General features: G+C 41.4%; 1 protein-coding gene across 1 annotated transcript in view; it reads right to left on the reverse strand.

Annotated features, from left to right (window-relative positions):
• Positions 1-13687: 13687 nt before the first annotated feature.
• The window catches only part of tacr1a (tachykinin receptor 1a), a 58296-nt gene continuing 55611 nt past the window's right edge, over positions 13688-16372 (reverse strand). The window contains exon 5 of the mRNA XM_061766718.1: positions 13688-15741. Within this exon, the coding sequence (XP_061622702.1) occupies positions 15348-15741 (394 nt within the window). The 3' untranslated portion in view covers positions 13688-15347. The remainder of the gene's footprint in view (positions 15742-16372) is intronic.

Raw genomic sequence — 16372 nt, forward strand, 5'->3', positions numbered from 1 at the left:
TCACAATGTCATTTTTTTCCAAGATTGTGCAGCCCTAGTTCTGTACCTGTATTTTGATGCATGAATTCTCACATTCGTCTAATACATTTTGTAGAGACAGTGCCTTGAATTTGGAATAAGTGCCAATAAAGAGCCAGAAAAACACAAAGAAAAAGCTAAACAATAATCATTTTAATGGCGGCTGCACTGAGGTCTCTTGTGTTGTTGTGCGATATGCTTATATCTCATGTGAGGTCATGCATGATTGTTTGAATTCTGACATGAGAGAGCGTTTTTAGAGGCATCGCATCATAGAAATTTCAAATTGTCTCACTTCAGGTTGTTCAACTTTAGAGGTTCCCTGTTATAGTCATTTAATAAACCCCTTCCTACAGAGTAGTTTAATGATGCTTTAATAATCACTATAAAATCACACTTACCCGTAAATACATTTCTCGCTATTGAGAATAATGAAGTGAGAATGCAGGTTTCTTCTAATAAATTGGTATGTTTGGTATATCGTAATGGACTATGTAACCCATTCACCCAATCCCCCACTCCCAGGTGCAGTGTCAACATTGTTTGTGTGACTGTTAATGTAACAAGGAATCAGTGGTAGTCGCTACTGCCTACTATGTGATTATACCCTCCCTGCAGGACCTCTGATCATAGTGCAGTGGAATAATAGCCATTAAGATTGTGTGAGACAACATGAAGGATTCAAAGATCCTCCACTCTCTCCTTTTCCCATCATCATTCTATCTCCTTTCTCTCTTGTGCAACTCACTTCTCTCCTGCTCACCATTGCAGTTCTCTGTTAGTTCCTCTTCCACAGCTATTCTTCACCCCCCCCCCCCCCAAACAAAAAGCAGAAGAAGCAAAAGATCCACTAAGAACCAAAATAGGGACTGATTGCTGGATAGATGTCAGTTTAGATTTCAAAAACTTTTCTGTAGCCCCGAACTGCTGACATCTCTAGCCTTCTAAATACTTGTGAATCTTTGAGAATCACAATTTGGACTTCAACCAACATTTTCGCAATGAAAATTCCTTAAATGTTGTACAAATTTTGGACGTACAGCTGTCATATTGCATCATGTCTGCACCTCACTACAGGTCGTCCAAGCTAGCTGTAATACAATGCTGATTCAAGTTTTTGGGCAACTTTTGAGGGAGAATTTTGATTCAAGAGTTTGGCCAAGGCCGGCACAGTGCCGACTGGTTAGCACATCTGCGTCACAGCTCTGGGGACCAGGGTTCAAGGGTTCAAATCCCGTCCCCGCCTGTGTGGAGTTTGCATGTTCTCCCCGTGCCTACGTGGGTTTCCTCCCACATCCCAAAAACATGCGTGGTAGGTTGATTGAAGACTCTAAGTTGCCCGTAGATGTGACTGTGATAACTGGGATAGGGATAGGCGACCCTAGTGAGGATAAGCGGTAAAGAAAATGGATGGATTTTGGCCAAGGTCTTAACTTTAACAGCTTTTGACTTCGGAGGTTTCACTGAAGAGTCGCTGACAGTGTCACGCTTCACTCAGCTGAAATCTGTGTGCTGTGCGGGTTCTGTTCCCACTCAAGGATGGTGTGAATGTGAGTGTGTATGGTTTTCTGTCTCCAAAGTCCCTTTTCATTGTACCGGTTCTACCCTCAACCAGTCTCGCTCCGCTCTGTGTGGTTGCTTTTCAATTACAATTTTTCAAGGGTGAGCGGTGACAATGGGACCACTTTTCAGAACCCCCTGCGACTTGGTTCTAAAACGCAACCCGAGGAGGGCCGTGACGTAAATGTCATCTGATTGGCTGACAGATCTAGGCGTTTCGTTAGGCACGGTGACTTTTCACAATCATGGCGTCAAAAGGTTGCCGTACACCGAGCGCCAACGCCGAAACCGACTGAACTGTCGCATATGATTTTGACGACTGTTTTCATGAGTCGCCACTGGTTGTGTCGTCTTAATGTTGCCGCAGATAAGCTTTCTCTCATGGGGAAAACACATTTCCGCGTTTAGCGAGCCGCACCGCATCAAGCCATATATATAGTATATAAAACATTAAATATTGTGTTATACATCAATGGTTAACTATATTCATAATGTATAATGTACCTATAGATGAAAAAGCAAAGCTTGTGACCAGAATGTATGCGAACGTATGTACACGCTGGGTACGTTCAAATGGAGCCAGCGAGCCTCCTTTCAAATATCCAAACTCTCGCTTTTATTCTCACCAACACCCCTTCTCTTTAGCAACCTGCTTCTTCTTTAACTATTAGCCTATCGTTTTATGGTTTAAGAAATGTACAATATACTGTATAAAAATACAAGATACTGAATACACAGCATCCACTTGTGCAATCGCTCATGTGTGGAAGGGCATCGGCAACTCTACATGATGGTGCGGTCCAGTTGAGTTCGACCACGTCGTGCAGTGTGCGGTGGCCTCAAAGGCAGCTTTTGTTCTGTGGTCGACTGATTTTTGTCCATATTGGCAGAAGATGAAATACAGCGACAAGAAAAAAGCACCTTACCTTCTTCTTTATCCCGCTCCAATCCCTCCCACTTTTGATTGTTGCCTGTTGAAATGAAAAAGCAATGCGGGCCAAGCGAGGCGGTCTGGAACTTGTAATGGAAAAGTAGTGCCTTGTGATTGACTGGTAACTCGTCCAGGGTTGAGTCCGCCTTTTCCCTGGAGTCAGCTGAGATAGGCTCCAGCACCTTGTTACCCTGACCAGGATAAGTGGTAGGCTATAAAAAATGGATGCATGGGTTCCAGTCTGTTTCTACATATTCCAAATTTCACAACAAATTTTACTAACTTGTTTTGCCTCTGATGTGTGTGTATGTGGATTTGTCAGACTTGCAAACACAGTCCTAAATTGTACTTTACCAGAACATTATGCAATGTCCTTTAAGTCCTTGGTACCAAATAAGTATCCGTCAACTTTTCCAAATATTTCCTAACACCCTGCTCATCTTTATCAGCCTTTTTTTCTGCGCTAAAGGGAACGCTCCCTAAGTGTCTTAGCTGAACACCAGAGACTCCCCGCCTACACCCCTTTGTGTTGAAAGCAATTGTCACTTTCATGCTGATGTTGCCATAGCAACCTCAATATGTGGACAGCTGTGTGCACGGAAAGAGGTTTGTCTAAAAAGGATGGTAATCATTCCTACTAAAATGCTACTGTTTTGCCTCTGATGCACCACAGGAAGCAGTAGGGAGTTTGTTTTGTTAATACCGTCATTGTATCAACTGTAGGAGATGGAAACATAATAGCACCCACACATGTTACACAACATGGCATTATTTAAAATTCAGGCTTACAGGCAACTTGTTTGTAGTAAAATATGTGTGGGCTCTACCTGTGACATGACAACACACACACTCAGTCTCCTGATTGGTTTTCAGCAGCTTACATTCCCTCTCTTTCTCTCTCTCTCACATACAGATACAAAGTTTCTCTCTGTGCACCTGTCCAGGTCAGGATTGAAAAGTTTGAACCACTGTGTGAAGTGCATCAACAAAGTAACTCACGTCTTTTTCACTCTGAACACTATAGAAGCTGTTCAGCTTAGATGCTTCTTGTAATTGATGTTGTCGAGTCAGACACACACACACACACACACACAGTGTAAAATAAAACAATGCAAACACAATTCGGAACTGTAATCGAAAATTGTAATCACTTATTCTCAGTAGTTGAGGACATTAACACATTTACACCCTGATATTTTGGCACACAGCACATAAAACAGCCACTGCACAGTCAACAGCAGATAACAGTGAAGGCAGGAATAGATACAGAGCACATTTCAAAACATTGATAACACAGAAGATACACTGTACATAGCATTTCAATTTCAAACCACAACAAAAGATGGTCTGGTTTTAAAGAAAGCCACTACAGTACAAAAGAACCATAACAGTCACTTGCTACGTTGCTTTGATGACAAAAAGCATGACAGTAACCAGCAATACAAAGACACAATGCAGGCTTACATAGTCTGAGGGAGTAACTCAACATGCATGGCTGCGTCCGATCAGTGTATAACTCCACACAATCGCTACACGGCCATGTTTTACATTTACTGCACTGACACGTGTACAGTACATTCTACTTAATGCGGTCACCACAAACGCCATGGTTTGGTCAAAAATGTGTGAACTAGCAGCTTTAAGGATATGTCAAGGTTTTTAAAACAATACAGGACAGCTAATAGGCTTGGTGCAGCACACACTAATTCCTAACAGCACCCTACACACCAGCACACCTATAGAAGTTAACACCTACTCATATACACACACGCGCACCTAAAATTAATGCAGTGTTTACCACAAAAAAAGGCTCTCTTTCAAAATAATTAAATATAAGAGTTGGCAAAATATTGGCTCTTGTAACTTCCACCCATCCATTTTCTGTACCGCTTATCCTCACGAGGGTGTGCTGGAGCCTATCCCAGCTATCATCGGGTGAGAATTGGTCGCCAGCCAATCGCAGGGCACATAGAAACAAACAACCATTCACACTCACGTTCACACCTATGGGAAATTTAGAGTTTTCAATTAACCTACTATGCATGTTTTGGGGATGTGGGAGGAAACTGGTGTGCCCGGAGAAAACCCACGCAGGCATGGGGAGAACATGGAAACTCCACCCAGGCGGGACCGGGATTCAATACCGGTCCTCAGAACTGGAAGGCGGATGTGCTAACCAGTCGGCCACCATGCCTCTCTTGTAACTTACAAACCCCAATTCCAATGAAGTCTAGCCGTTGTTTAAAATGAAGAAAACAGAATACAATGATTTGAGAAACCTTTTAAAACTATATTCAATTGAAAACATTACAAAGACAAGATATTTAATGATCAAACTGTTATAATTTTTTTGCAAATATTTTCTCATTTTGAATTTGATGCTTGCAACATATTTCAAAAAAGCTTGGAGATGGGCAACAAAAGACTGAGAAAGTTGAGGAATGCTCATCAAAAACCAGTTTGGAATATTCCAAAGGTGAACAGGTTTATTGAAATCAGGTGAGTCTCATGATTGGATATAAAAGGAGCATCCCCGAAAGTCTCAGTTGTTCCCAAGCAAGGATGGGGCAAGGTTGACCAATTTGTGAACAATTGCGTGAGTAAATAGTCCAACATTTAAAGAACATTTCCCAATGTATAATTGCAAGGAATTTAAGGATTTCATCATCTGCACTTCAGTGAATCTGGAAAAATCTCTACATGAAAGCGGCAAGGCTGAAAGCCAACATTGAATGCCAGTGAGCTATATATTTCAAATTGCTTTTAAAAATCATGGACATCGTGTCCTCCTGGCCCAATAGGACAAGGACCACCCGGATTGTTATCAGTGCAAAGTTAAAAAGCTAGAATCTGTGATGGTATGGGATTGTGTTCATGCCCATGGCATGGGTAATTTGCACATCTGTGAAGGCACCATTAATGCTGAAAGGTACACACAGGTTTAGGACACTACCCAAACGTTTATTGAATGTTGTTAAAAGAAAAGGTTATGTAACACAGAGGTAAACATGACCCTGTCCCAGCTTTTTTGGGAATGTATTGCAGGCGTCAAATTTCAAATGAGTGAATATTTGCAAAAAAAAACATTTATTAATTTGAACAATAAATATCTTGTCTTTGTAGAGCATTCAATTGAATATAGGTTGAAAAATCATTGTATTCTGTTTTTAATTACATTTTACACAACGTCTCAACTTCATCGAAATTGGGGTTTGTATAGCTCAATTGCACTTGTAATTGTGGAACGAGGGAGGATGGACAATATGTATTCCCAAATGTTTATATAGAAACAATGTATTCATATGCCAAATAATTCTTGCTTTCCCTGTCAGGAATCAGTCAATCAGTGTCCCACACACCATTGATTAATTTTCAATATGCAATATAAATATTTCTATTTCAAATATACATCCATCCATCCATTTTCTGAGCAGCTTCTCCTCACTAGGGTCGCGGGTGTGCCGGAGCCTATCCCAGCTATCTTCGGGCGAGAGGCGGGGTACACCCTGAACTGGTCGCCAGCCAATTGCAGTATTTCAAATATCAAGGTTAGTTCTCTTTACAGAACATGAGCAACTATTCACATTCAAAGTAGCTTCAATTAAAGAAAAATGCTGGAAAGGTTTAATTTTGACTAACTGGAGCAATAAGTGGAGTGTTTTCACAAAATGACATTTTCGTATTACCCAGTGGTATTATTGAGATTATTATACAAGTATTATGTTATTTCCAACCAATACAATAAGAAATGAGCTCATCAGAGGGACGGCCAAGGTTAGATGTTTTGGAGACAAAGTTAGAGAGAGCAGACTTTGATGGTTTGGACACGTCCAGAGGAGAGATAGTGTGTATATTGGTAGAAGGGGGATGATGATGGAGCTGCCAGGCAAGAGAGCGAGAGGAAGACCAAAGAGAAGGTTGATGGATGTTGTGAGGGAGGACATGAGGGCAGTTGGTGTTCGAGAGGAGGATGCAGGAGATATGACACGCTGTGGCAACCCCTAATGGGACAAGCCGAATGGAAAAGAAGATGTTTTTCCCAACCCTTGGCTTTCCTTTTTATACACAGACGTACTGTTTACAATGTTCCTTTCTTTAAGTTTGAAATATCCTACAGTGCTGTGAAAAACATTTGCCCGGTTCTTTCTTTCTTATTTTGGGAGGTTTCACCCGGTTAGTTAAATATTTGAGCATAAAATACATGTTTTGGGGCATGCCGGAGCCAATTGTGCACACTGACACACACACACACAACCACACAACCCAAGTCACCATGTGTGTGCGTGTACATATCTACATGTGTGCTTTCCCCACTTCTCATCTGTAATTAGCACGATTGAATGGCGAGGGATGGACAGAAACACAGGAAGATATGACGCTGATGAGATCATGCACCGTGCTGTTTAGCCTGCCTGGCGCCTCCCCATAATAAACAACAACCTTTAGTCTACATCAATGTGTGTGTGTTGGAGAGAGCGAGGCTACCACAGGCTCATTTAGGCAGCAGTCACAAACAAAGTGGATTAAACATTCATTAAAGCCCCAACATCTTCCCCTGCATCACTTGACCTGTTCAAGGAGAACATATCAGGCAATCAATTGTGTTTTGGTTTGTTGACAAGGCTAGAAATAAAAAATAAAGATGATGAATTATATGATAATTAGTTGATAATGTTCGCTTCTCATTTTCTCATTCTACTTTCATTTTGTGTTGTCTCAGCTGCTGTAACATTATAATGGTTGGACTTGCAGTACAGTACATCAAATTAAGCCAATTGTGTCCCTAAAATTTAATTTGTTTGGGCGTGTAAGGATTCAAATGCATATTTATTATTTAACCTTGTACTGACTTAAATCAGATCAAGATTGTTGAGTAACATTCCATACTGAGACAGTGATCAGAAACACTAAGCATTTTCACGCCGTATAAAATAATAAATGCAAGTTTTATAATATTTGGTGATGTGGGCAATTTAGGAACGGGATATGAGAATAGGCCCGATCAGAACTAATCAAAGAGTGAGTGTCATTAACATGAAGGGAATCTGTTGACGGTGACGAAAGATTCCGCACTTTGAACAATGGTCCTCAATTTAGTCAGCGAGAAGCCACTTGGTCCCACTATCTGCATCACAATCAAGAAGCAAATCAACTCATATTCTAGAGCTCATTTAAATGCAGAAGGACACGCAGGGGGAACAGGGCCTAACTGACTCCAAATCTTCACAAAAGGATGCATCGAGGGGCAGGTTGCAGTGAGAGTCTAATCAGATATCTCTAATTAAACCAACCGTTGCACTCTTTTCTCCCAGATTCTTCTGTTTGGTACTGACAAGGCTTGCTGCCAATCCAGTCATGCAAATGATGGCTAAATATTGTCCTGCAGCCTGATGGACTTCTTCCAACTAAATTAAATCTGGACTGATTAAATTACTGGCTCGAGTCATGCTTACACAGGTTCACTGGGCACAAGTACGCTCAAGTGAGTAAGGACACGTTTAAAAATATGCAGCGCCAATATTTATAGGGCTGTAAATATTGTCAATGTATTTTTATATTTTTAGGACAATTTCTGCCCAGCATGCACAAGTGGAAACATTGACTGTATTAAATATTAACAACATGATGTAGCAGGAGAAAGATCACAAATTTGGTAGTTTTAAGCCTCTCGTAGATGCAATTGCGCTACACACAAAGGAATGGGGATATTTGTCTTTTGGGTGAAATTTCTGGATGAAACTACAATGCACTATAAACCTTACAGGTAAACTTAATTTAACCTTCTGTAACAATAGTAGCTCACCATTACGAGTTTTCAAACAGGATGTTCTCAGAAGGAAGTGGCCACTGACCACTGCAGTCTGCCTACCGAGCAAACAGGTCTGCGGATGATGCAGTCAACATGGAACTGCACTTCATCCTAGAACACCTCGACGGCGCGGGGACCTACGCTGTGTTCAACACCATCATCCCCGAACTCCTCTGCTCCAAGCTTCTCCAGCTCAGCGTTTCGCCTGCCATCTTCCGGTGGATTTACAGCTTCCTGACGGGCAGGACACAGCAGGTGATGCTGGGGGACACCACCTCATCTACACGCTCCACCAGGACCGGGGCACCCCAAGGTTGTTTCCTCTCTGCCACAAGAGCTGTTGAGGCAGTTCTACACAGCAGTCATTGAAGCAGTCCTGTGTTCTTGTATCACAGTCTGGTTTGGTGCTGCTACAAAAAAGGACAAACTCGGACTGCAAAAGACAATCAAAACTGCGGAAAAGATTGTCGGTACCCCCCTACCCAGCCTTGAGGACTTGCACGCTGCCAGAACTAAGACAAGAACATGCAAAATCCTCTTGGATCCTCCACATCCTGGTCACCACCTCTTCCAGCTGCTTCTCTCAGGTAGGCGCAATCGAACAATGCAAACTAAAACAAGCAGACATTCCAACAGCTTCTTCCCTCTTGGCATTAACTTCTTAAACAGTTAACTTGCAATTCCATGGAAACATGCTGCCAATTTTTTGTCTTGAGTTTGTCACATTTCTGTCAGGCCAATTGTACATTACTTGTGCACTCACTGTAGTGGTCACGCCACGCTGCACTATTTGCACATCTGTTGTTGACCAATATTGGCCACTCATGTGCCTGAGTAGCATCTGCAACATTTGCACAATTGATATTGTCTCAGATTATCGCACTACTAGTCACTTTAAACTGCATACATTTCTTGAAGTCTCAGCGCCCTTTGCACAATGGTCATTGCACCGGACTGTTGCTCTATTAGTCATTTCAAACTGGTCTAATTGCTAGAGGACTTTGCATGTTTTTGCACAATTGTCAAAAATAAATAAATACATAAAATAAAATAAATAAAAATTGTAACGGCATTACCACATTACTGGCAACCTTTTATTGCTCAGTTATCGTACTGGAGCGGTTCCAACTACTGGAGACAAATTCCTTGTGTGTTTTTGACATACTTGACAAATAAATATGATTCTAATTCTGATGCATCGCCTGCCACTGTTATAAATACATGGACAATTGCAGACAATTGTAGGCAGCAGAAGTCATTCGTTGTACTACTCACTTAAAGTGAATGTCTTTGCAAAAGTTCAGAGCAAAGAAAAGGTTATGACCATATAAACACTAACATAAATATATGTGATAAATTACAGAGGGTTGGAAAGTGCGCAGAAGCATGCGCAGCACATCCTAGTTGAATAATACTGCATTAAGTGCTAATTATAATCATTCAAATATACTTCACTTCCTTTAACTTTCTACAAGCAAGACTAAATTCATACAATACACTGAGTAAACCGAATTAGCTTTCTGTAAATTTCCAGCTGAAGATACAGACATTCACATTAACGTTGGAGCATCCAGAGACAATGTGAGAGAGCTAAGATTTTTATGTCCACAACACTCCACTATTAGTAGACGGTACCATGATTGTTATATAACACCAATGAAAAAACAGTCCCCTAACCAGAGGTTTAGGAAAGACTTCAACACGTTGAAATGTACTGTATCTTTGCACTGAATGTGAATGCCTATTGTCATTGTCCCATTACAGCCCACCTAAACAAGCTTGCTCAATAAAGTAATACGACAAAGATTGTCATTCAGGAGTTGTCCTGATTCACATCTGCTCCTCAGTTTCACATCAGTTGACAATGGAATTTAAAATAGCAGCTTTTGTATGCTGAGAATAGATCAGGAGCTCGGAGGTAGACTCGAGGCAGAGTGGGGGTATGATGCATTTCAACAGGTGATAGCTGTGTTGCCTAATATATGACCAAGCAACAAGTTGCAAACCCAACCATGTTGCCTGTAATATGAAAAATACAACTTCAGTGAAACAGATTTATCCAGTGACAGTAGTTGTTCAGTACTGGTGAAAGTGTGTGTAAACACAGCAGGTTTGAAAATCTGCAGGGAATCCAATCTGTTGACTTCCATGAATCCGCCTTTGTATAAATCAGCCTGGCTTCCATTAATTAACTTGACTTCTTAGAAAACAAATGTAACAATATTTTAGTTCCACTTCTAGAAATCAATCAGCACAATGAATATGCATGAGAAAACTATATAACTTGTCATTTCACACATTATACTGTTTACTGTAGTGGGTATGCGTGCGTGAATCTGAGCCTGCAGGATGCTAAATTAGCCTGGTGGACTTCTGCAGCTCACATTGCCTAGCTGTCCTTTTCCTGGACTCCAGCAGAGCGAGCTGCCTCTCTGCTTCCCTTGTCCTTTTACAGTCATTATGCTAAGCAGCGTGGCGCATCGCTATACATTAGCGCCTCAACTAGAGAAGGATGCATGGGCAAATGTTCACAATGAGATGTCTACATAGCTAGGCCTATCGTATTATTACTTTTGACACTGGATTACATGTTGACTGAGCGGAAGAATGCTAGATGCAAATATAAAAGAGAAGCAAAAATCAACAAGGGCCTAATAATCATTCTTAAGACAAAGAATAAAATGTATCTTTAAATCTACAATATTATGTAATTTCTTCGCAATTGAAAACTATTCCCGAGTGTCTTAATTAATAACATGTCTGTGATATGGTTTTGTCAAAATGACCCAAGGATAAAAGATACTGAACAGGTTGACTTAAAATAGATGCATACGCTATCATCTGTGCTGCTACCATCATCTGTGTCATCATTAATGAAGATTTGTGAGCCCCTCCAAGAAGAAGTCAGGCAAGCTCAAACCATGATATGCCCTCCACTGAGTTTCAAAGGTGAGTTTTTAGGTTTGGGATCATGTGCAGATCCAGTCTCTCTCCAAACCTTTGCTGTCTCTTCAGTCCACACAACTTCATTTTGGGTCTTTCTTTACAGTTTTTGTTTGCAACTGCTTTGTTTTCTTCAGTCTACCCATTTGACTTCTGTTACACCAGGTGATTATTTTTTCTTCTGGACATTCCAAATGATTATAATGGCTATGGCCAATGGTTCTGCAATGACTCTCATAAATTGATAAATCATTTCCAGATTTGCTTGTTTTCCATCCATCAACAGCTCCCTTGTTTATGTTGGTTACACCTCTAATGAGAAATGCAGTGTACACTGGCAAAATCTAAATCTAAAACTGAGTGGAGACGTTCAGCGCTAATTTTTGTTTGGAAAATCAATGTATTACAACACACCTCGGCAAACAAATATTCCAATACTTTTGCTTACATGAAAAATGGGTGGCGCAAAAAAGTTGCTATCTTCTAAGTTGTGTAGTACCTGGAAATAAAAGCTGATTTCAGTTAAATTATTGTATCACAGTAATTTTTAAGGTCGAACACAAATGTTTTCAGTCTAAATAAAGGGATTGGCCTTACTGTTCCAATTGTTCTGTCTAATGACAATCGTTCATGCATTTTAGCAAGTTTGGGTCCCAGGCTACCAATTTTTTCCTAAACTGAAAAAGATCGGGCAATATTGGCCTAAACTAGGGGTGGTCAAACCTTTGTGCGCATGGGTCACATTTGATTTGTTAAAACAGAGCCAGGTCATTGGTAGACGAGGTAAACAAAAACAAGTGAAAATGTGTACGTAAAATACAGTATATACAGTATTTTACTTTGATAATAGTAAAATGTATTCATATTTTTATGGTATTATTTAAAATACTTTTAATTGCAGTTAAATAATTAATTATTTTAATAACCAAGTTTTTAAACTAATGCAACAATTATCTCAGGACTCGTGATAATGCAGGCCGCATCAAAGAATGGCGCGGGCTGCATGCGGTCCATGGGTCCAACTTTGCGCAACCCTGGTCTGGACTGACTTTGATAAGCACAATGGACGTATCCTTTTGCAATTACCAAACAAGACTGAATGAACAACCCTGATAAATACAGTTGACCCTCAGAACTTAAACACAATTCACTCTCTGGCTACGTTAACAATTGTCAGGTGTGGTTCGGCTAAAACAAACTCTTGCGTGTCAAGACCAAGAGGTGGACTCAGCCCCTTGGAAGCAAACTCTGGTGTGGTTCACTTCTGCGCAAGTATGAAAACTGCACGGTCCAGAGTAGCCTTTAAACGCAAATCATTGTTAGAATTTTATTACATCATTCATTAATTCATTAATTTTCCATACCGCTTATCCTCACTAGGGTCATGGGCGTGCTGGAGCCTATCCCAGCTATCTTCAGGCAAGAGGCGGGGTACGCCCTGAACTGGTCGCCAGCCAATCGCAGGGCAAACAAACAACCATTTGCACTTACGGGCAATTTAAAGTCTTCAATTAACTTACCGTGCATGTTTTTGGGATGTGGGAGGAAACCCGCACAGGCACGGGGAGAACATGCAAACTCCACACAGGAGAGGCCGGATTTGAACCCAGGTCCTCAGAACTGTGAGGCAGATGTGCTAACCAGTCGTCCACCGTGCTGCCTTATTACATCATATCCATCCATATTTCTATAGCACTTGTCCTCATAAGGTTCTTGGGTGAGCTCGAGCCTATCACAATTGACTTTGGGTGAGAGGTGGAGTACACCGTGGAATGTTTGCCAGTCAATCACAACCACCCATCCATCCATTTTCTGAGCCGCTTCTCCTCACTAGGGTCGCGGGCGCGCTGGATCCTATCCCAGCTATCATCAGGCAGGAGACGAGGTACACCCTGAACTGGTTGCCAGCCAATCGCAGGGCACATACAAACAAACAACCAGTCGCACTCACATTCACACCTACAGGCAATTTAGAGTCACCAATTCATGTTTTTGGAATGTGGGAGGAACGGTGGACGACTGGTTAGAGCGTCTGCTTCACACTTCTGAGGACCGGGGTTCAATCACCGGCCCCGCCTGTGTGGAGTTTGCATATTCTCCCCGTGCCTGCGTGGGTTTTCTCCGGGAACTCCGGTTTCCTCCCACATCCCAAAAACATGCATTAATTGGAGACTCTAAATTGCCCGTAGGCATGACTGTGAGTGCGAATGGTTGTTTGTTTCTATGTGCCCTGCGATTGGCTGGCAACCAGTTCCGGGTGTACCCCGCCTCCTGCCCGATGATAGCTGGGATAGGCTCCAGCACTCCCGCGACCCTAGTGAGGAGAAGCGGCTCAGAAAATGGATGGATGGATGGTTGTGATTGACTGGCAAACATTCCAGGGTGTTCTCCACCTCTCACCCAAAGTCAATTGTGATAGGCTCCAGCTCACCCAAGAACCTTATGAGGACAAGTGCTTGTGAGGATAAGCGGCTCAGAAAATGGATGGATGGATTAATGAATGAACATTAAGTCAATTGGGTTAGTTCCACACACATTGCCTTTTATTCAAAGGTTTGATATTGATACTGGTTATAAAGAATGTTCATTTTAGTCTATGCTGCGGGCTGCTAAGAAAATGGATGTTCATAATTTGGACACTCATTATTTAAACCATGCAAACTATTTTTGACCCAGCCCCCTAAAAGAATCGGAATCGAGAATCGTTTGGAACTGGAATTGAAATGAGGAACCGAAATCGGGACCGCAATCGCTCAAATTCAAACGATACCCAACCCTCGTGAGAAGGCCAGATTACCCAGAGAAACCCCACACAAGACGCTCCACAATATAGCGAGAGACAGTATCTGACAGTCATGAAAGGCATAGTTGGCATCCCTTAGACATTTGGTCTGGTGATACAACTGATTACCAAACCAAAAGTGTGAACACAGGCCTTTCCTCTTTTATCATTACTGATACCCTTAGGAAAGTGTACAGGTATACACAATAGTGAAAAAGTTAGCTCCATCCTCTCGCCCCATTTTTTCAGATTCTTGATTTTTAGAGTTTTAGACCATATTTCCCTTGAAACTAGAATTCTATTCCTGAGCTCTACAACAGGCACACTGTTTGAGTTCCAAGGGTCGACTGAAATAAAAGGTGAGAAGTGTGATGCAGGTATACCCAGCATGCTACAACAAAAAGGAAAAGGTTGCATGTATAAAGGAGGTGTTGGGTATTCAGATGTGTGTTTGACAGAGGTTGGAGTGCAAGTCAGAAAACTGCTGGGAAATACAGAATTTTTGTCACTTTAGTAGGAAACGTAAATCTGCTTTCTCTATCAAATCAATGTTGGAGCTTCCTTTCTGTGTTTGGTCTACACTACACAGTTTCAAAACAGAAACTCTTCTTTTGTGTTTGTTGTTCCTGTTCAATGTTTGCCTTTTCCCATTCACAGTCTTGGGAGAATCTCTATGATGCAGAGAAGATGGAAGCAGCTGTTCCAAGTCAGGGTTTAGCCTGGTGAAAGATGAGTCATGACTGTGCGTCAGGTAATTGGCAGAACATTCAGCAGCACCTGTTGGTGGTCCCATGAGCTTAAGACAAGCACTCATTCTTGACGTGAGAGTTTAGAAAATCCTGCTTGGGGAGATATTGGCAATCTGATCAGAAAGTTCAAATGAAAACAATGCACTTTACTCTCTAAAGAACCCGAGTTCTTCCAGTTTTGTTGCTTTGCAGACAACGGTGTGTATTTGCAGCGTGCTGGTCTCTAACTGGCAAAATAGACTGTGTTAAGTGCTAAAGATAGTGGGATTGAAAATGTCAGAATCTTCCATGTGTAATGACCGAAGGCTGGTGTGACAAGCAGAAGCTGTGAAAAATTGAAGGACTGCGTCGGCTTCAGTGTACAACTTTCAAAGTGGAATGCACTCATGTTGTCCTCTGCACAAGAGAATTCTGGATTAGGAAGGACCGTGCTCAGTGAATAAGAATTCTCACATGCAAATAATGTACAATGTAAATCAAATTGTTCACAGTCACTTGTACATTAATGCCATCTTTTTTACATGCAGGTCAACACAAGTTTCGTCAGTTAGTGACTCAGATTCTCTCCTGGCTGTCTGACAGAAAGCTGCTTGTGTTTAACATCTGCTCTTGGAGGTTGTTGTGCAAGAAGAAACTAGATGCTTCGGACACGGTTTTGGAGACGCGGCGAGACGAAGAACCATTTGAAGTGAGTTCCACTGAAAAGTTTTGTTGTCCCTCCCCAACAACCGCTCCAACAGGCCCAGGACTGACCGTAGCTTTGGCCTTAGACTGCTCCATTTCATCCCCTGCCTGGGCTACAGTTGACACGGTGGTCTCCATCCGGCTTGCCTTGTAAATGCTCGTCTGAGTTTGAAAGTAGCGAGTAGACTTGAGTTCGAGGCCTTCGTATGAGTTTTGAGGGACACAAGGGCAGCAGCGGAAAGCTTGTTTAAAACCTGCACGGAACCTGTAGGGGAAGTACACATTTAATTTGGTTATGCACACATACACACAGCCACAACCGTAATAGACGATAGCAGGATTGACACTCCAAAGGTACGACTGTTAACGGTTAACAAAACATCAAATTTATTTTTACTTCCTTTTTCAATTCCTTTTACAGCCCTGGCAAACTCGGAATTACTTCACTCTCTGCTGATTGCTGACAATTAGTGAAATCCCTTTTTTTTTCTTTAAAGTTTTTCAAGCGACTATATACAAAAGATCTCTAATACAAATGTTGGACTGTACCTGAGAAAAATCTGAGAAAGCAATTAGTAATGCTATTTATTATTTTTTTTTATATTTTAATGTTGGTGAAAATTATACTATAGTTAATTATTTCTTAGGACAACTCTCAAATGCTCTAAAGCTTATTTTATTTTTTATTTGGACAACACGCCCTCCCCCATATCACTTCAGTGATTTGTTTTTCAAATTTTTGTCATTGGGATGTCATAATGCATGATAAAATCTCATGAGGCCTAATTTTTAGAAAGCATTGAACGATCAACTGTGTTTTTCTTTTTCTAAGATTTTTGGACTCCTTTACAGAATATTCCAGTTTGCCAGTCTCACAAATCTTAAAAGGAGACATC

This window comes from Phyllopteryx taeniolatus, chromosome 3 (genome assembly GCF_024500385.1).
Source record: "Phyllopteryx taeniolatus isolate TA_2022b chromosome 3, UOR_Ptae_1.2, whole genome shotgun sequence".
In the NCBI taxonomy this organism is placed as follows: Eukaryota; Metazoa; Chordata; class Actinopteri; order Syngnathiformes; family Syngnathidae; genus Phyllopteryx; species Phyllopteryx taeniolatus.